The sequence below is a fragment of the Uloborus diversus genome, chromosome 2 (assembly GCF_026930045.1).
Source record: "Uloborus diversus isolate 005 chromosome 2, Udiv.v.3.1, whole genome shotgun sequence".
NCBI classification, from domain to species: Eukaryota; Metazoa; Arthropoda; class Arachnida; order Araneae; family Uloboridae; genus Uloborus; species Uloborus diversus.
Window position 1 is genome coordinate 54051957 of NC_072732.1, and position 23110 is coordinate 54075066.

Sequence of the window (23110 nt, forward strand, 5' to 3'; positions counted from 1 at the left end):
GAACGACTTCATTCATCAAAAAAGTTGCAGGTGATATCACGACCAGACTGGTGTACTTCAATGTACTGACGTACATTGAAAAGGTTTCGTCGGTTTTGTTATATTTTTTAAAGGAATGACGACTAAAACTACCTACCACTTAGGAAATATACCAATAACAATTTAATAAAGAAGTATTTTACTTTTAGACACATAAAGCAATTATTGTTAGTTTTGTAAGCTATTTCTTGGTGGTAAGACACGTTTTTCCAAAAGTGTAAGTTCGATTCCGACATAGTACGAAATTAAGTAGTTAAAATTTTATGAAATAAAAAATAATAAAATTGACATAACATCAAAAAATTTGAGAGAGTGATCTGAAAAAATAAAAAAGTGTTGAATACCATATTAATACCAAATATAAAATTTACATTAAACATTTTGAAGACAAAATTGAAACAAAAAATTATTTCGAATGTGTAAAATGAAAATAATACTAAAAGATATCTTTTGATCAACTGAAATAGAAAATAGTTAAGTTAACAAATTAAATGAGACATAGAGAACTAGATAAAATAAAAATCATCATTCAAAAGAGCGGCCATACTTTTTTTAGGAGATCATACTGCACCGTTCACTTTTAGGACTTTAGGTCTTTTTGACCCGTTTTTGTTCATGAACGACACGACCCTAGTGACGAAACGTACTTAAAGGAGCAAAACATTAATAACTTTTCATACATATGAAGTAGTGAGAAGCAAAGGGATGTAAGGGGCAAAATTGAAAATTTGGAAACAAGCAGTACAAATGGTAGGTGAACCTCTCCTCCATCTTGGGGCAAGAGGCAGTCTTGGTAGGTGCTCTTATACAGCTTGATTTAGAAAAAAAAAATTAATGGAAACCTACCTGTGACTATCTTTAAACGCGTTTTTCTCAAAACTTGAAAGTGTCCACTTACATCCCTTTGCTTTTTGCTGTCTCATATGTCAAGGCCCGCACTAGGGATTTTAAATTATTAGCCAGCACAGTAGCCAAATTTTAAAAGTCTTAGCCAAATTTTGAGAGTCCTAGCCTAAAACTAATTTTTTAAAAAAATTTCTTTGGAAAACTTTAATGAAAAGACCAAGTAAAATTTATTATTTAAACACTTACTTATATTCTAAATATACAGCATACACTGAAGTGGCACTAAATAGCATTACATTAACGCTTAAAATTAGTTTTTCTCGCACAGGACAGTGGCTCTGATTTGGCTTTTTTGTTCTCCAGCAGTATTTTTAAGAATCTTTTAACAAATTTTGAGATCAGGGGAAATACTTTTCTTCATGGAAATTCTGGAGAATTTTCTGTTAAGCAAATGAGAGTTTCTTTCCCCGAATTTGCAATTTTATCACGTTTGACAAGAGGGTGAATGTTTTGCGTGGGTCCTGTATATTAACATGGAAAACCCAGATCAAAGAATGTCGACTTTCACCAATGATTCATCAGGAATATTCAGTCTGCAGCCAATGTCTTTGATATGGGAATGTTGATATTTGCTGGCCAATGTCGACATTTACTAGGTTCTGCATATGTATATACATATAAAGCAATTTAAAATACTACAAATATTCAAGTGAATAAAAATGATGCAGAAATTATTTAAAATGTGTATAAATGTTCATATGTATGCAAAACATTTAAAGGAATGCAGTCCAAAAATAGAACTAAAACTATCATAGGGGTGAAAATCATAATTGTTTTCTATTTAACAGTGATGGGTGGAAAAAACAGGGGAATCCAAACGGTACATAATTTTTGAGTTCACTAGTTAAAAAGTAGATTCAGCTAATTAAAGGTTGGTCAGAAGAGGTTCTACTGTATATAGATCTGTAACTGCAATAGGAAAAAAAAATGCTGAAAGATATATACTAAAATGGGTTTTGATTTGACAAAGAGAACTGTCAGCTAGAATCAGTGCAGTTTGATGATCACAAAAACACAATATGACAAGACAATCTGCAAAAATCTTCCTGAAATAAAATCCCAAGAGACATTTTAATTAGTTTTTTAGCATTCAACTTACTTCTATGGACATTTTTTTCTATTGAAAAAGTGTTGAAACTTTGTTCCCTTTTCTTCACCTACCCCAAAAGTGTCCATGTCTCCCCCATAAACAAAGCTAATTAAATACTACAACCCTCGAAGTGACATCAATATGGTAATTGCTGACATCAATGCAAAGTGAGAACTAGGGGGCAGTAAATACCTATAAAACCTTTTTGTCACCAGTGTTAACGTATGAGATGGAATGCTGGATTCTCACTAAATCTAAAGAGAACAAATTGATGGTATTTGAAAGGAAAATCACGAGAAGAGCTTTTGGTACTGTCAACGAAAACAGTTGGCACATTCTTTAAAACTTTGAGATTTACAAGAAATTCTATAAGCAGCCAAATATTGAGTGTCATAAATGCTAATCGCATTAGATGGCTAGGACATCATACAGATCGGAGGACAACAATCCAACCAAGAAAGTGACTTTTTCTAAACCAGAGCCCGAAAGAGAAGTCGACCATCCATAAGGTGGGTAGACCACCTTATGGATGGTCTAGAAAAAAGACCTCAAAGCGATCAGGGCTAGAAAATGAAGAACAAAGGTGTTTAACCAGGCAGGATGGCAAGAACTTATTAGGACGGCCTTGGCCTCTAGAGTCAAAGAAGTTCATAGTTTTTCTGGTTCAACACTAAAATACAATTCTTGCAGAATCAATTAAATACATGCGATTTTTGTGTTTTTGTTTCTTTATTGCTCCTCTTTTAGGTTAAAAAACTTTTTGAAGCTTGATTATACATCAATAAGACTTGGACTCAGGCCCAGTTCCAGGGATAGGCGGCTGCCTAGGGCGGCAGATTTCAGGGGCGGCAAATTTCGAAATTGATTTTTTTTAAAGTATGAATTTCTGTTTCAGTACCATATGATTCACTGCTAAAAAAAATAATTTAGTGTACCAGTGCTTGGATATGCAAAACATATTTTGGAATCCAACTAGAAATTAAATTTAATTTTGGAGGCGGCAAATTACGTGATTTAAAAGCCTTTTGAAAATATAAATATCTGTTTCAGTGCCATAAGATGCACTACTTTCATTAAAAGTGTGTACCAGTGCTTGGATATGCAAAACCTTATTTGGAGTAACTAGAAACTCACTTTGATTTTACGCACTTAACTATTATTTCTATTTTATTAATATATTATTAGTTCATATTATTAGTATTATTACAGAAGACCCTCATTTTATAGCGAGTTTTTTTTATGCGGTTTCGATTATATGCGATTTAAGATTTGACAACTTTATTTTATTTCACGCAGCCAAGTTTCGGCTTTACGCCGATGCGGCAGTGCAAACAGATAAAATTTTACAATCTTTCAAAATCCAAACTCCTAAGGATTGCAGATTATGCGTAATCAACTGTATTTTGGCGTGCTTATAATCGAGCTTGGGCCACTGGAGGCATTTTATGCGATTGGTTCCAAAGCTCTTCCCAGAATTAAAGTTATTAAACTCACACAGTTCAGAACTGACTGGAAGAAGAGCTTTAAGGAGTGACAAGGGAGGCTAGAACCAACGAGGATACCGATGTCAGTGACCCACAACCAAAAACATTCCTACTGATAATTTTGAGCTGTTAGATCTTTCTGATTTGTTAGTGAAGAAAGATTCTATAATGGAAATGACGCAAGTGATCTCGGATGCGTTATTGCTCTGCAAAAAATTAGAGACAAATTCTTAATGACTTCCAAAAGACTATCATAGCCAGCTCCTCCTTATAAATAGGACACAAAGTTAATTTATGTTTTCTTTACGCATGTTGTGCATAAAAGTCGATATAAGTACAGATTAAACTTATTTTAAAGTTAGTCATCACTAGAATGAAGAATTTTGTAATCTACGGAGCCAAACTCCTATTTTAACACTAGTATTAGGTCTCAATTTATGCGGCATTTCTGTGGACCGTAGCCCCTGCGTAAAACGAGGATCTACTGCATTATTATTCAATGGGGGGGGGGGGGGGGGTACTTGTCAATATCGCCTAGGGCGACAGAACTACTACAGCTGGCCCTGCTTGGATTTAAAAAGGCTTAATATCTATAGCCTGAAATAAAGGAGAGTCAGAGGGGACATGATTCAGTTGTTTAAATTCATCAAAATGACAGATTTTAACGGACAGAATTTTTGTAGGGGAAGCAGGATGAGGGGTCATTGTTTTAAGCTATTAAAATCTTAGATAAACCAGGAAATTAGGAAAATTAATACTTTAGTAGGATTGCGGGCACTTGGAACAGCTTACTGGAAGAGGCTGTAATGAGCCTGGGGGTAAGCAGCTTTAAGAAAGCCATTGATCTTCATTGGGGACTAATAAACAGACTAAAACCAGCCTAACTGGGCCCAAAGCCTATTGCTGGTTGTCACATTTGTATTTGTCCCGTAAATACATTAGTCTACATTGTTTACACAAAGTTCTCCATAATATATGAAAAACAAATATTTCTATCTCATTGACATCCATCTCATTTATCACCTGGAGCAAAAGGTCTGCAAGAGTTGATAAAAGCAAGTGACAAAAATAATAACCAACAAAATAGATGACAAATTAGCGAGTTCTAAAATTTAGAAATTTAGTCTACAGCTATTACATTAAAATGTAAAATCTGCAAGATTCTTAATGATGATAATATAAAATACTTATGATGATACACCAGAATATATGTTTTCCTTTCCTCAATTTTAAAATCTAAAATATACTTCATAAGAAGAAAGAGGGGGAAAAAAAGTAGTTCAATATATACTGCAGTAGCAACTACATAGATGGCTACACATAAATGTAGACATGTTTATTGCATTTAAGGTTAGCAAGCATGCAAATTTATGACTTCATTGTTCTAGTACAGTTCTTAAAAACTACTTTCAACTGCATGATTGCTAAAAAATGCCAAATTGCAAAAAGGTTTAGAAATTACAAACAATGAAACAATACATTTTTCAATCTTTAATTTATATAATAAAAAAAAAAAGCTTTTGAGCATTAAAGATGTTAAAGAAGCAAAAGAAAGATTTTTAAATCTCATTCACAACAAACCTTTACGGGTCCTCCAATAATTACTGTTATCCTTAAAAGGAGAAGAACTAAGAGAGCCTTTTAACGAGGAGAGGATAGGTTAGTGGTCAGTACAAGAATAGGAAAGATTATGTGAAAAATTATCAAAATTCTTTGAGTTGAAACATTAAAATGTATAAACAGTATAAGTAATGCACAAATTGTCAAGACATTACAAAAAACAACTGTTGTCAAGTTATGAAGAAGCTGATGTTCTCTGCACTGATGCACGGACTCAGTCACAGCCTTGAAATAGCTATTAATAATAAAGTCTAGACAATTTCCTTACCTACACTGCATATACATTCTAATAAGATAAGAATTTTTTTGAATATTACTGGTTAACATAACTACACTATACAAAACACACAATCTTAGGAAAGAAAAGCACAAAGCAACACAAAATAAAATATTGTGATACATATTTAGTTTTAAAATACTTGAAACTATAGTTAAAATAGAACACCATATTGATTACAGCAGATCACTATGTGGAAATTTAATATATTAAAAACATAAATGTATACAAAGTAACAAAAATATCAAATCCAAAGCTTAAAGATGCACAAAAGCAGCAAACTGTTAAGCCACATGAATAGCTTATAAAAGATTTTTAAGATCTAAGTAAAATATGTTACGATTGCACAAAAAATTAAAGGGAGAACAGAGAATTAATTAATAAATGGAGCCAGTACTCATCAGCACTACACTGCTGATGGGTACTGGCTCAATTTATTAATTTTCTGATCTCCCTACAATTTTTTGTGCTATCATAACGTATTGTATTTAAACCTTCAAAATCCTTTATAACACACACACACACACACATATATATATATATATATATATATATATATATATATATATATATATATGATTAAGGTGAAATACCAATGTAAATAAAGTACAAATTAAGAAGAATTAAAGATTAACAGACAATTATAGACAATTAAAGAAAATACAGCATATAGCTATTTCAAGGCTACAATGGAGCCTCTTCAATTATTCATCAGTGCAAAAAGCTCACCAACACAACTGAAAGTCGCGAGAGAACTGCCAACAACCACGTGGACACCAGAATTTATACCAAAAAGGACAAACCAATACAAATTCAGGACACAAAACAACAAATAACTAATCAGCAAATGACATGTCAACCCCGGGCTCAGAGCAAGGTGGAGAGACAACCAACCAGAGTCTGATTTGGATGATTTAATACTCTGATTTGACAAGAATCATTGCCTTGAGAAATTGCACTATCTTCAGATCTCTCTAGAGTATTATTTTTAAATTTTGCTCGTCATACTAATAAACATCTTTATTGAGGAAATAAGCAAGACAAACAAATCCATTCTCACGTTTACTCTGCTACTCTTTTCATTATTTTTCTTTTTTTTTCAATTTAACAAATTAATTTTTTAATTTTATTTTTGAAATGCATTATATTGGCATACAAATTATTTTAAGGATAAACATTTTAGTTCAACAGATTGCATTAAGACAAAACAACAAACGTCAATTTAGAATTTAGTGCAGAAAGATGGGAAAATATGGTACTTCAAATTTATTGTTAAAAATATAATGATAATTGCATTGAAAGCTGTTGAAAACTCAATTAGACCAATCATTTAGCAAGAGTACTTCATAAGTTGTCCTAGGAACACAAAAATTTTAAAGAAATTAGCTATTTCAAAACACTGGTATACAAAGTAAATAAAAAGATTGTTTAAGAGCATCCTAGTTCATCCATAATATCAGTAGTAAAAAAAATGAAATGCCCAACAATGAAGCACTGTTTAAAACTTTCCAGAAGTGTCATATAAGACGAAAATAACATTCTTAGGTTAAGCAAATTAAGACACTTTGTAAACAAAAAAGACTGGTAATACTGTTAAAATGTATATTTGAAAACAATAATACATTTAAATATTATTAGAAAAGATATTTTTTAATTTTTGAGTCGCTATTTCTCCCACAGAAAGGGACATTATTGAACTGAAACAAATTGATTTTTTAACCATATTTTGGTAATTACATTGAATTCTAAACGACATAATAATTTTCAATATTTTAAAGAAATTCTCGTTCACATATTAGAGCTGCTGATTTAGCAAGATATCCAAACACAGTATTAAAGTACATATCACTGCAATATCATAGATATTTAAATAAAATAAAACTACATTCTAATTAACAAACATGGGACATATATACAATTCAATATGCCTATCACACCTGCATAGTTATATTTTCTAATTGGAAAGATGCCAGTTCAAAAAAGATCACTTAAAAATGCAGAAAGGGGAACCTGCATTAGATGATCAATCATAACAAAAGTATCTTTAAGTAAACAATCAATTCTTACATGAAAGTATCATGCATCAAAAACAAACATTCAAAATAATTATTTTATTTGCATGCACATAGCACTTTAAGGGAAACACTTATTGCATGCTAATCAAATAAAAAAAATTGGACTTGTTTCATTGGTTATAGATTACTGAGTCTAAAAGAATTTTCACAGCTTTCAATGAGAATGTCAAAATAAATAATATACATAATAAATAACTAACATACAAAAACACATTTGCCTTCTTGACACATAAACTCACAACACACATCAATTAAAATATTTTAGAAGAAAGCATAAAAAGAAAAGCAAATGAAGCATGATAATATTTTCCTACACAATTAAGGTAGCTTGCATTAAATTTGCCTACTATATTGCATAAAAAAAATATGTATAAATGTATGTACTTATATAGATTACATACTGGTAAATCATTTTGTTATATTGTTCTTTTTTCTTAAAAAAAAGATTACTGTATTGCTTTTCAAAAATCAAAAGAAAAATTAATTTCAATTTCAAAAAATGAATGACATTTAATTTCACTTTTAAATCACACAAATAAATACTATGAACTTACAATAAAATAATTACTTATTTACAAATTGGCATGCTAAGATCCTCATAAATTATAACGTATTTTCTTATTTTTATTTAATTAACAATAATCATTCATATTTGGCTCATCCAATTTCTACCACATCATCATTTGTTATGACATTTGACATAGTAATCATCATTCCTTTAATGACCAGAGCCTGACTATGGTTTTTGAGGAAGTAGGGCACAAATTTTAATTTGCCCCCCCCCCCCTACTTCTTGTAAATATTCTATGGAGGGGAGATCTAAATTTAAATTATGCCTCTCACACAATTTTTAAAAACTTCTACTAGATCTGGTGTCCCCCTAAGTTTTGGTGCTCTAGGTCTGTGCCCCATGTGCCCAGCCTTAATCTAGGCCAGGACCTTACATATTTAACCGTAACCGCATACTATTGTATTTAAAAGTCCTTCTTCTTAGTTAACACTTATTTTGCAATTTCTTATGCTCAAAGGGGGATTTTCGTGTTGTTGTAATCGTGTCAGTTCATATTTCAATATAATTTTAATGAAAGTACAAAGATTAAAATATACACCCTGGTTTGCTAGAATTCTACAATTGCATCACTATAGAAGATCATTAAAAAGGTATTGTCTTTATACATACATTTATACAAATATGAATAACTTATATAATAACTCCTAATTGATAGTGCAATGAAAAAACATGCCTTAACAAACATTCCTTAAGCATTGCAATCCAAAGCAAACCAGCTTCAATTCTACAAAACTAAAATGGGGAAAACAGGCAACTTGGTAACTATGAGTTACATATGTTGCATATAATTTAGGCAAAAAATAAATAGATATTAATTTTAAAAATGTCTGATTGAAAGGAACAATGAAAACTAAACTTAATGTTGAAAATTAAACACAAAATTATCTGTACACTTAAAAAACTTACCACCTGCAGTGTGCAGACCTGCAGCATGAAGCATAGTTTAAACACACAAAATAATAAAAATTATTTAAATAAGATAAAATAAATTACTTTGCATAAATTTATGTGCCGAAAAAGCAGATTTAAAAGCCTTCAAATAACTAATCTTTATATTAGATTCAATGAACTTTTCAACAGTATACTCATAAATCTCATTCACCATAAAAATTTAACATTAATCTTCACACATAAGTAGAAAAAATACACAAACTACATGCAAATAGGAAAAAAAATGCATTTCTTTTTCATTCCAACACTTTTAAAATCCAAAATAGTGGCAGAAGAAAAATTTCTTGAAGTTTATGTTCTGTCAGTTAATCTAAAAATGAACAACAACTTTGGATTTGAGGCCTACCTTCAAGGAGTCTCTTATAATGTTTAAATACAAAGTTGAAAAATACACATCTATGTAAAGGGGCCCAAACGAACAATTGCATGCTCTACATATCATTTCCAAGGACGGATACAAGGAAGGGGCGATCGCCTTTCCCTTGAGGGACTCTGCACCACCAATGCTTAGGAATTGCAGTGCTAAAAACGCAAGGGTAGGCCATTTTTGATTATGTTACGGGTACGTATGACGTTCAAAACTCTCTCACGGAGACTTTTGAAATTAAAGTTTGAAAAGGGTAATTTTAGAAGATCTTCAGTGATGTTTTGAGGCCTTCCCCCCCCCCCCCCCCGACTTTTTTTTTTTCAAAATTTAAGCCATAAAGTAGCGATTGTAAACCATTTCACGCAGTGTTAGGGAAAGGAATGAGAATTAGGTAATTTTTTGAAACTGAGGTTACCTAAAAAAACACAAGTTTAGAGGATATTCGAAGATGTTGAGGGAAGGGGGTTTCGAAACATTCTCTTGGAGTTTTTACGATATTATATTTACAAATACGCAATTTTAGAATACCTCTGGAAACGGAAAATGGGTCAAGGAACCTCTTCTCCTCCTTCTAGGCTAAATTTATAAGCTTTTGTTAATTCATATGTCGCAACCTCCTTCCAAGCAGGTGTCAATCAAATACATAGCAAGAGGTTTAGAGGCAAGTAAAAAAATCAATCGCTCCCTCCTTGGGAAATTTCTCGATCAGTCCTTGAGCATTTCCTAAAATAATTCATTTTTATACGCATGTTGTCCTCAACAGTTAAAAATAGCAATCCCCTATAGTGCTGTGGGCAGGCAAACGGCAGCATCTGCAGAAATGAGTTTGAGATATTTGATGAAACGCATTTTGGATTCAATGCTAACAATAGGTAAAGGATTGAATTAGACGTTGTTTGCGAGCTTTTTTTTTTCAGAGAAAACGAAATAAGCAAGCTTGTACAATAAAGCAAACGAACAATAGATTACAAAAATGCAAAAAAAAAAGAAAAATTTGCAGTTACTGCCCTTTACCTGCCCATGGCACAATATTTATTGGTATTTTAGTTCCATCAGGCTTGAATTTCTAGCAAGTAACAATATGCTGTCTTTGGTGAAACTTGTAAAGGTGGAAAATTTTACTTATAAAACTGTTTACCTTCTCTATCTTGGTTATTTGTTGAAGCAGCAGTTTGGGTCTGTTTGTTGTAAATTACTTTTTCCTTCGGGGGGATGTTAACTTGATTAACACTAACCAGAGATAAAGATGGCTTTCTGAGAAAAAATGAAAACATCATAAATAAAACAAGAACATATATAATTATAAGCATTGCAAATGTGGACACGTTAATATTTTTTGTTAGTTTTGTGACAAATATAAAGTTTGCCGAGACGATTATATTTAGCCCAAAAATCTGCAACAGAAAATATAATCAACTTTCAAATTTTCAGGGAACCATTTTTAGTCAAGAAATTCCTTATATTTTCCTTTTATTACTTTTCAATTTTTGTATTTCTAAAAGCTCTAGAAAGGTAGATAAAATGTTTACAACTTAAATACAAAATGGTCTTTAATGTATTGCTTTATGAAAAATAAATGTAACAACTAGCCTAAAATGCTTGTTTAAGGCTGTTAAATTGTATTTTTATTCAGTCATGTTTTCATATTCGCACATCATCAACCCGCAATCTAGAATCACAAGAAAAAAAAAGGCAGAAAATCAAAGATTTTTTTTTTTTTTAAATGAATGATTTAATTCAAGCAATAATGCAAAGTCTTCTTATCATCTGTCACATCATGACAGTTTATGCCAGAATATTAAATTTAAAACAAAATCCTACCATGGCTGATTAATTTTAGACAAAATAAATTAAAAGTATAGCATGTTACGTTTCCTTTTACTTTATATTATTACTAGCAGCACTTGCACGGCTTTGCCTGTAGCAGAAAATTAAAACGTCATTTGGTTCGCCTGTATACTTACAAATAATGGATGATGAATTTCTCGCCAATATACTATGTTAATTTACTCATCCATGGTAATTCGCTCAGTGCAGAGGAATTAAATCCACCAATGGTGGTAAAATAAAATCATAGAAAAAGAACTAAATAGAACTTTTGAAAAATCGTTTTGAAGTGCACACCCCCATGCTACAAGCTAATTTTGTGCCAAATTTCATGAAAATCAGAAGAATGGTCTAAGCGCTATGCGCCTCAAAGAGATCCAAACAGAGAGATTTTATTTTTTCTAAAGATAACATTGATAAGTAAAAATAAAGTTTTCATTTTTCGAAGTTAAGATCATTAAAATATTTTTTTGTAATACATAGGTAGGCAGCACTTAAGTTCCATTCTTAAGCTCTCATTTTCAGATTTTTCTACATGCGTCTCACTCATATGTCTTTTTTTTACTGTGCCTTGAGCAGTTGAGAATTTACTCTAAAACAACAAATCGAAAGGAAAAAGAAAAGGAAATGTACTTTGAATTCCAAGAACCGGATTGAGGAGCGGATGATGGCTGACTGTCAGGGATTGGAGAACTACGAATCTCTGGAGTCACTGAACGGGGAGACGAACCAAGGCGAGAGATAGGAGATTCTAAAATAAAAGAAACTGATCAAGAAACAAAAATAAACCTTTAATTAACAATCATCCAATACAAAGTTCTTTCAGAAAGAGCTGGTTCTTCTTTCGTTAATGTTACCAAAAGGCTTGGACAAAAAGGAGGAAAATGTTACAAAGTTTTTTTGAATGCTGCTTGAGATCTAAAAGAAAAATATTTGAAACTTTTGCCACTGTATAAGTTGAAGCACCCCAATTTTGAATTTCATTTTTTCTGTTCAACAGTTTATTTTATATGCATGTGGAGTGTACATGGTACTTTTGCAATATTATTAGACACATGTGTTTCAGGATTACAAAAAAAAAGTATTCAAGAAAAGCTGATATTAGGTGTTTGACACTAAGGTGACAGCTGTTTAGCATTGAAAGCACAATATTAAGCTTTTGCTACAATGAAAAAAAGTTTCCTTGAAATCCCAAAACACATGTAAAAATGAAGCATGCATCATTTCTTCCACAAATAATTACAAACATTATATAGCTATTTCATCTTAAAAGTTCTAGTATCTTATACCATTTGAAGATATTCCTAAACTTTCTAAAAGTTCTTCCGTTTGAGCTCGCAGATCCTTTTCAGGTCTATCAGTAGATTTTGCAGCCTCCTCTGCCTAAACAAAATGTAGAAAAACATCTAATTTTAAATTATTCGTTTACGTAGTGTCTTGAAAACAATAATAACACAAGTCAGTGCTGGTTTGAATTTTTAATCTTTGATAAATGATTCTTGGTACTTTTAACACTGAACACGACAATTATATTTACCTTTTACCATGAAACCTAACATCAGGTTTGTTACATAGAAATTCAGAGTTGCAAAATTTGTTATTTCCAATACACAGTGAAACCCTGGTTTAGTGACCACCCTTTAAAGCGCCAATCTTGTTATACTGCCATTATTGTATCTAAACAAATCTTTCATACATGAATTTTAATGTGATCTATCTGTTAAGGAGCCAACTCTTTATATCTCCGACCAATACCCTAGGAAAATATTTATTCAAAAATTTCTACCTTATTTTCACACTGAGCAGACAATATTTAATTATGAATACTATTGCTTTTCCTCTTCAATACTTATGGGCGTAACAAACATTACCGGTTTTTCAAAAGTACTCCCAAAATGTTTACAGCCAGAAGCACGCTAAGGAGAGTTCTTTAGCAATAAACTTGTCATCCATTCTACTGGGAAACACAATCAGCGATTGAACAGTTAAGAGAATCTCTTGCTGTGCCAACATGCATATTTCACACCAGGGTCTGATTTCACACATGCACAGGGGCGGATACAGACTACCATTTTAGTGGGGGGGGGGGGGGACGATGGAGGTCATGCTGAAGAATGACATTACCGGTTTTCAAAAGCACTCCCAGAAAGTTTGCAGGCAAAACACCCTAAAGAGAGTTCTTTGGCAATAAACTTGTGATCCACTCTACTGGGGAAACACAATCAGCGATTAAACATTTAAGAGGATCTCTTGCTTTGCTCACATGCATATTTCATACCAGGGCCTGATTTCACACATGTTCAAGGCCAGACTACCATTTCGGGGGGCGGGTCATGCTGATGAATGGGATTTCAATTTTGGACAGGGTTGCTATTTTGCACACTTTTTTGTAAAAAGTCTGGGATGCCGGAAGAAATTGGACAAAATGGACGAAATGAAAAATCAACTGATTATCCATACAAAAATTTATTGTTATGGTGTAATAAAATTAGCATATAATTCTAATACATTTATGAATTAGTCATTAAATTAAAACAGAATGATTGTTAACTTCAGAATTTAATAAATCTATAAAAAAAATTTAACTACACATTGGTGCAACTACTTTGAGGTCATAATTTACTTAAGTAATAAAATTTAACAATGTGAATAAGTTATTGGGCGTGATTACACTATTATTTATTAAAAATAATGGAAATTAATCTCAATGGAAAAGTCAAATGAAATGCTTGGAAACATTTTATTTATAGACTAAAAACATTTTAGAGTTTTTATTGAAGTCACCCCACAGTAAAATATTTATGTACTCTGCATGTTTTTATGGATATGTTAATGTAATACATATTACTACTTTAGTAGGGTTGTGGGTACTCAGAACAGTGTAGCGGAAGAGACTATAATGAGCAGGGGCTAGATAGCTTGAAATTGGCCATTAATCTTCATTGGGAACTAATACATTGACTAGGAACAACCTATCTGGGTACAGAGCTTGTTGCTGATCATCACATTTGTATTTGTATTACAAGAACAAATTTCACTTCATGTCAACATTCTTTTATTAATATCAAGTAGTTTCTATGTTTTTTTTTCTTCTTTTTTTTAAAAATATATGTATGATTTTTAATGTTTTGAGAGTCCAACCTTTAAAAATATTTTATTTCTACTTTCTAATTTTACTAGAGACGTACCGAGTACTCTGTAACTACTCGGTACTCCGCATACTCGGCCAATTTGCCGAGTACTCGGTACTCAGCCAAATTCTGATCAGACACTCGGCCAATACCGAGTAGTTGCAAAAAATTGAATCTTGTCCAAGACAGATACTAAAATTTATATATATAAAAAAAAGAGCAAGCATTATATTTTGCAATAAATTACAACTAAAATTTATAAGTCAAATTTAAATTTTGAGAATAATGAAGTTTGTAATGCTTCAATGGAATAAATCTTTATTTTAATGTCCCCAAAGTTAATAAAACTTGTTTTTTAAAAATTATGCAAAAAAAGGCAAGTATAGAAAATATGGAATTTTTATATTAAAAATGGATATTTGCTACAAACAAAAATTAGTTTAAAAAATATAAAAATACCTTTGCTTAAAAAATTAAAGGAAATAAAACAACATTAAAAGCACAGTGCAGGAACACTGCAGACATGTGTTTTGGCGTTACAAGGAATTCCTTTTTCTTTGCACAAAATGGGAGCTCGTAGATTTAAAGGCATCCGACAAAAGTTGGATTTTTTTGTCGAATGTCTTTACATTCTTTAGCTCACATGTTATGCACTGAAAAAGACATTCCTTGTAATGGGTGGGGGGGGGGGGGCAGAAACACGTGTCTGCAGTGTTCCTGCACATTTGTTTTATCCGCTTTTAAAAAATATTTATGTTTGGCGGACTAGAACTATAATTGATTGGTATACAGTAAAACCCCTCCTAACGGACACCCCTCTTATGCGGACAATTTTTAATTTCCCAGTTCCAATGCAAATAACATTATTAAACCCCTGTCCTGCGGACACCTCTCTATTGCGGACAAAAAAATTGTCCTGTTAGTGTCCGCATTAGAGGGATTTTACTGTAATTTGTTTTAATTCCAACTTGATTAATCATACCTTTTATTTATTTTCAATTTTAAAAATCATTTTTTGGTAAAATTTTTGACAAACAAAATTGTTTATATAATGCGTATTTAAATTTCAGCAGGAATTTAGTTTTAAAAACTATTATATGGACCAGGTCTATACTATTATTCCAATAAGTTCAAAATTCATCACATGTGTGTCGTGGTTCTTCTTAAAACATAATTGGTACTTGGTAATTCGGCCGAGTCGTGAAAGGCCGAGTACTCAGTAACTCGGTACTCTGCCGAGTAGTGAAAGGCCGAGTACTCGGTACTCGGCCAAAGTGCTACTCGGTATGTCTCTAAATTTTACAAATGCATTTATTATGGGCAATAAACCTCCACATCACAGATAAAAATCTTAAAATGTACAGCTGATGTGTTTGTTTTTATAAATGCTATTACATGCATTAAAACTTATTAACACTCATTTGATTTATATACACACTTATGTAAACTTAAACTGATCTTAATTTTCTTATTTTCACTGTAAAATATTTTTCAATCAATTGTTTATATACATATTTATGTATGCCATTTTTGTATTAAAATATTACTTGAATAGGAAGAATCTATAAAATTAATTATTATTTTTAAACTTCAAAATTTTAACTAAAAACTTTCAATTTACTGAAAAAGTGGACAAAATGACATTTTGTCAGGGGCGGTTTTTTCCAGGATTTTTCCGGGGTGGACAAAATAGAACAACCCTGATTTTGGATAACTCGTGAAGAAATTGATTGAATTCAAATTCTGACTGATGAAGTGACTGATTAAAATTTTGATTCACCTGAAAAAGATTCAGAGAATGAAAAGCTGAACATCAAGTCCGAAAATGCAAAGGTTGTATCCAAAAACGAAGAAGAATCTTAGAGATAAATGCTACTACAGTCGATGCTCGATATAACGACCATCTCCGTCCTAGAGAAAAAGGTCTTTATAACGAGTGGTCGTTTTAAGAGGTATAAATTTAAAAAATGTACACCGTCATCATGCGTGCCCATAAGTAAATGCCCAAATGTTTTTTATCATAGGAATTTTTAGAAAAGTAGTGTGCAAAATATTATGACAGAATATTAAACAAGTTTTAAAGTAGAAAATATAGGGAGGAAAATGTTACACACTTTCAGATCTACTACTACTACTACTACCACAACAATTTCTGAAGATAAAACCAGAAACAGAGGTCTGCCTTTTTTAGTAGACGTGATTTTCGCAAAACATTATTTTCTGTTTCAGATATAGGTGATAAATTTTGTTTCTCTTGCTTTCCAAAGAAACATTTAAAAGTCCCTCGAGAACCCCAAATCTTTAAAAATACTAGATTCAAACACCAAACTCCCAATACATCTGTCAACTATCTTTTCTTAGGAATCTGGAATTTTCTCGATTTTTCCACCCATTATTTTTTCTGTGCTAGCTGTGGTGAATGGTAATCTCCCCCCCCCCACCCCCCCTCTTAAAGTTGGATTTGACATTGAAAACTTCAGGCAGATGTCCGTAAACAATAAACAATGTCATTTTAAGCTACAAATTTGTTTTATTGGAAAGAACACAAGAAATAGCGTCCGCTGATTCGGTCGCTGTATTGGATTAGAGGATACAGAACGGTCGTTATAACGAAAGCAAATTAACATAGAGTTTATAGGAACAAAGTTGGGACTTCTACCACTGGTCGTTATAATGGGACGGTCTTTATAATGTGTGGTCGTTATAATGAGCGTCGACTGTATTAGAAAAATGACGAGTAACCCTTCTCAGATTAATACAAAGGACATAGAAAGAGTTATTTTAAAAAGAAAAAAAAGTTAAAGTAGCATTTTAAAATATTTTGTAACAGAGAACAAGAAATGAAGAATCAACATACAATACATAACGTTAGAGGTCTAAAATCTTTAGTTTGTTTTTTTCACTTTACAAACTTATAGAGTTAAGTACATGCTTTGCTTTGATTATATTTTTCAATTTTATTTTTCTACATTCATGTGTAATTTTATTTGCTAAATAATTTGATATGTCGCCAAACTCAATATAACACCACTTCAGAATCTGATCCAATAATCTCGTTATACCGGAGTTTATCTGAATAATATATCAAATCGTTTTTAAAATCAGTGGTAAAAATACATTAGAATCAATTATCAAATGTTAAAGAGTGTAACAAAAAAAATACAGGCTAGAGCAAAAAATAATGCAGCATAATCATAACATTATTGGAACCCTAGCTTCAATAAATAATTTTACCTCTTTTGCTTTCTCTCTTCTACGCTTTTCTTTCTCTTCTCTGATAAGAGCAAGCTTCTGCTTTTTCCTTTCCAACTCTTGCCGGCGATCAGACATTATCAAACTATTTGGAAAACCAAGATTAACAAGATAATAATTTCACTTAGGTTGAAAACTAAAATTTGATTTAAAAAATCTTCAAAATAGTATATTGTTCAAAAATTGAACCCAAAATTTAAATTTCAAGGAAAATGTTTTAAAGATTTAAATTAGTTTCTCTTGTTATTCTCTTTTGTATAAATTTCATGTATTATTGTATAAATTTCATGTTACTGTACGATGTGTACTGCAAAGAAATTAGAAATTTAAAATAAAGTTCCAATGCATCTCAAGCAACACAATATTTTTCAAAATGCTTTTTAACCACACCTTTCAAGCAGCACTTTTTTTAAATGTTAAAATGGTGATTTCTGCTCAGTATCTATGAAAAAATGCTTTAAAAAAGTAAAGTCTGATAGCAGTATAATACAAAACACCACAAATCTATAAAAATTAATAGGGGCCTATGCACACCTGACATGGGTCCTATTTGCAGTCCCTTTACAAATTCCATATGGTAAAGGCGGCCCTTTACAAAATTTGCATCATAAAAGCGGCCTTTACTCAAGCGCTTACGCGGAAACTAACCGTTTCTTCAGCTTCTCCACCTTAGTTAACTGCCTGCTGCAAGAAATGAGTGAGGGGGGGGGGGGGGCATGGTCCTGCCACCTGTGATTTGTGGCTAGAGAACATCAAGCAACTTCTTTGCTGTTCCACAGCGAGTATGTATGTTCAACCTTCAAGATTAATTTTACGCCAAGGCAGAATTTACTGCTAATTTTTCTGCTGGTTTATTTTTGCTTTGATAACAAACCAAATGCTCCCAAATTAAATATATATTATACAGAGGGTCTACACATCTGGAAAGTATGTTTAGAATGGCGATAAAATGTGAAAATCATAGAATTTATTTATTTATTTTTTTTTAGTATAACTATGTTGTTTGTTAAATCAAGAAATGTTGAAAATTACGCAAATTTAGATTTTTGTTTTTCTTTTTTGTATGTTGCTTATCCTGAAATTTTGGAGATCATATTAGTGAGTTAATTACTAATTTTAAAGGCAACGTTTTAAATGACAATGATTAAGGTTTCAATCCTTTTACATCCTGATAATATTTCAATCATTTGAAAGGATGGAAGTTTTGTTGATATAAGCAGCCTTAGAATGACTAATTTTGTTGTTTATTCTGATAAGTTATTTATCTAATTTATTCACTGCTTATTTTTTTTGGGAAAACTATTAGCTCTCAAAATAATAAGCACTTGATAGCTTAATTCTTTTACTTGCTTTTAAAACAAAATAGTTGTTTACAGGCCATTTCACAGTACTTAGTCCAAATGTAGAGTCTGCAATATGACTTTTTTTGCCATAACTATTTAATTTACTAATAATGTTGTAAGATTCTGGGCTGTTGTGTCATGGTCTGAGTGTTGTTACTCCGAACATTTCGGCCGCATCTGCGGTCATCTACAATGTTAGCGTGATCGGAGCTTCCAGGGAAGCCACTTCCCAGCAACTGATGCAGATATCGAAGTGTTGTCACTATTTATCGGGAAGAGCTGGGTCTCCCTTCGTTCTGTGCCAGGATTGGCTGATGAATGCTTGTCCTTGTTTCTGGTTGGCTGAAACTTGAGCCCTCTTCATTCTGGCTGCTGAATTGGCTGCTGCATAGGCGTAGCTAGACCCGACTTTCAGGGGGGGGGGGGTTACTTCTTTATATATATATATATATATATATATATATATGTAAATTTTTTTAGTATTAAAAAAAATAAAAGGGAGGTGAATCTTACATACTTTGGAATGGGGTACCCCAATTCCGATACTTGTGTCAAACAAAACAAAAGCAAAGAATTTATTATTTTTTTTAATGTTATGGAAAATTTAACTTTTTTTTTTCTTTCCCTCCATTTAATTTAAAGTGAAATTTTCTAGCAACGTCTTGTTAAAACCAGTCTATCCAAATCAGGGGGAAATCAAATTTCTGATGAGCGTGTTCTGTTCATTTCAGTGTGACTGCTTAATTTAGGGGCTAACACACATCTACAAAAGCTGACATCGCTGAAAGCTGAGATACTTCCATTTCCGCTTGTAAACTGGATGTTTGACTTTCAATCTCATCGGTGGTCAGACTATAAAGACTATTTATACTAACTTAGTAGCACTAAAGTATGAAATAACATAAAAAAAAAGACTTCTTGAATTATAACTCGCAAAAAATGAAATTGCTTTTCATATCGTTATATTTATATGTTGCTTTTTATGTATTTACATTTATGCTAATTCTAAAGCAATTAATAAAATTTGAATAAAAATAGTTAGGAAAGAAATATTGGCAGTGGAAAGTTATTCGCTCAAATGCATACCATTTGTTCTCCTCTCAAGCCTTTTTTAAAAAATTTTATTAGCTGCTTTAGAATTTACATAAATATCTATATGAGAGAGCAACAGCAATTTTCGAGTATTATAAACAGAAGTCTTTTTTATTTTCTACTTTTTAATGCGAACCAAGCTAGATTCATTTCGTTTTTAAACATTTTATTCATGTAATGCTATGCAGTTTTTCTTTTAAATTAAAATAAAATTACCTTCAGAAGGATCCGATGGGACTAATACTGCTTTGCAGACTGTACTTCGTTTTCTTCAGATAACGTTAACTTTCTATTTTTAGAGCAATCCTTTCCGTCGTTTTAATTTTTTTTCTTTGGATTTAAAAAAGCTTGTTATCGGTTTTGCTCGCTTCATTATGTAACAACTTTCACTTAGAATGTACTATTTTAAACAGACTGCACGTTTCCAAAAGAATACAAAGTAAATACTGGCTGAAAAATCAATGTGATTGCAATGGATACTCTGGTTAGAAAAGGTCGTTTTGACTATGACCACCTATGACACACACGAGAAGGCTTTCTAGGAAGATTAACCAAAGGACAGTCATTTCGCGCACTTTCTTGGAAGAAGAGTAAAGGGGTGAAATTCACAGCTTTGACATGTAAGATGAACATTTCAAGTTCATGGTTAAAGGTTATTCAAGTTAAAAGCCATTTCACTCTGTTATTTGGATTAGTACTGTTCTTTGGTTGCTCTCTTTGTTAAAATTGTGATTCCTTAGAAAATCGAAATGATAGAAGTGAAAAGAAAGTTAGATTTGCAGCAATTGCTAACCTCAAGAGGATAAATAATGAATTCAAAAAAAAAAAAAAATCAGGGACCAAAAAGCAATAAAAGACTTTTTCTTGAAAAAGATATGCTTGAAGTTTCTTTTACTGTCAAAATGATTCCTTAAACTCGCAATAAAGCACTTAATAATGTAATAATAGAATAAATACCTAACAAAACTAATAAAGAGGAATTTTAATCAAGAGCCCATATTGTCTTTAGTATCGATTTCAAATTTTCACCATCATATTTCAAATTTCTATAAAAAGTTTCTTAATGCCCCCGTATCTCAAAACCTCTTTATCGCGATTTTTTTTTCTTAAATGTGAAATTCGAAACATACAGATTCTACTGTATGCAATATTCCCACTGCTTAAACACATTTAACAATTTGCAGAATCTATGACAAAGATAGGCTGCATATACGTGGATTTAACAAATCAATCTTTTTTCTAAAGCGAAGTGTTAAATGTCACTCAATTAACAAAAAATTGTTGCAGCAGAGGGAGGCGTCTTTATGCTTGAGGGTCACACATGGAGCAGATTTTCAATGGCATTTGGGGGGGGGGGGGAAGTGAATTTTTGATCTTTGTTACTCAGAAAGAAGTCGTTTTGATTTTTTTTCTTTTCCTTTTCTTTCTCTTCTCTCTTCTTTTTCTTTTTTTTTTTTTTTGAGACTAACGTTTTGGGGGGGGCGGGTTGTCCCCAACCCCCCCCCCTTAGCTACGCCCCTCGGCTGCTGGGCCTCCGTTGCTATTCTAGTTGGCTAGAAGAATCTCTCGGGATAATCCGTCTAATAGTAGTATGCCAAAGTTTGTTGATCTTAATTCCTTCTTTGTTGTTGGAATTAGTGGCATGTTTGAAAATTTCGATCGCTTCTCTGTTTAATCTGGCGTAATAGTGGGAAGTCCTTGAAATTATTTTAGTTTCTTTGAATTTAATGTCATGAGTGCCATCACTAAAAGTGTGTTCCGCGACTGATGATTTCTCAGTGTGGCCCAGACGGCAATTTCTTTGGTGTTCTTTTATTCTTATACTAACGCTTCTTTTTGTTTGTTGTTCCAATCTAACCTTATCCACAGGAACATGGGATCTTGTAAACTCCTGCAGTGGACAAAGGGTCTCTCACATCTTTCACTGATTGTAGTAAGTCGCTGATTCCATAAGTAGATTTGAAAAGTCTTGATGTTGGGTTTGCACAGTAGTCTTTCAATTCTGCCGGTGATGTCCTCAAAGTAGGGGAGGTAGGCTGTAGATTTGACCAGTCCTTCTTCAGGTGGTAGTCTTTCCACGCTAGCACTGAAGATTGCCGCCGCAGATGTGACCGAAACATTTGGAGTAACGACACTCAGACCACGGCACAACAGCCCGGAATTTTACATTATTGAAACCGGCCGTGAAAGCCTTCTTTCTTACACTATTTAATTCACTGTTTGATTAGCACATTATTTTAATTTGAGTTAGTGTGTTGGTAGGACTAACTCAAAATAAAATGATGAGCAAATCAAGCAGTACAGTAAATAGCTATGGTAAAAAAAGCGTCATGTTGTAGACTTTCCTTATGGACCTTATGGCCTACTATGAAATGGCCCTTAAAAAAAACCACTAAATTTTAAAAAAATGAAGTTAATTTTAAAACTGTCTTAATGGTTTCCTTTTTGCCAGTAAATTTATTATATCATTATTGACATAAATTTGAAGATTCTTTTATTCTGGGAATCCATTTAAGAGCTAATACTTTTACTGAATAATTTTAGTGATTGAAAGAATATTATATCATATACCTATCATACCAAAGATTTTTTCTGAAAAAAAAATGCAGATGTACATTTAAATTTTTTCCTGATTTGACAAAAATAAATGGAAATCTACAAAAATATTTTGCTTTCACAAAACGAGACCCAGAAAGAAAAAGAAAAACTTGTATCAATCCTTCATTTATTTTTTACTATCCTCAGGAACACAGTGAATGAAGCATTAAATGTGGAAAAATAAAAATGTGTGAACGAATTTTTTACTTGGATATTTTATCACTTGCTATGGAATCACCATTGCTTATGCAAAAGTATATTTCTGCTTTTAAAGTACTAAATTCTATGGCTAAGTTCATTGCTATTTCATAGTTTGATCATCTTTGACTTAGGAAAACCAAAAACTAGCTAGAGGTGTTGTACCTCTTAATGGCATCTTAACTTTAGAAATAAGGGAACTTGTAGGAGGTTATTCAATGCAAAAGGCAATCACTGGAAATTTAAGGTTGGTTGAAGATTAACATTCATACCTATCAGTCACCAGTTG

The 23110-nt window shown here is 32.2% G+C and overlaps 1 protein-coding gene across 2 annotated transcripts in view; it reads right to left on the reverse strand.

Annotated features, from left to right (window-relative positions):
* LOC129217044 (cytoplasmic dynein 1 intermediate chain 2-like) overlaps positions 1 to 23110 on the reverse strand; it is a 52125-nt gene that overhangs the window by 27668 nt on the left and 1347 nt on the right. For both annotated transcript variants that reach the window (XM_054851283.1, XM_054851282.1), the window contains exons 2-5: positions 17573 to 17675; positions 12497 to 12590; positions 11841 to 11958; positions 10519 to 10634 (exon numbers count right to left, since the gene is read on the reverse strand). In XM_054851283.1, the coding sequence (XP_054707258.1) occupies positions 10519 to 10634; positions 11841 to 11958; positions 12497 to 12590; positions 17573 to 17668 (424 nt within the window). In that variant the 5' untranslated portion in view covers positions 17669 to 17675. The remainder of the gene's footprint in view (positions 1 to 10518; positions 10635 to 11840; positions 11959 to 12496; positions 12591 to 17572; positions 17676 to 23110) is intronic.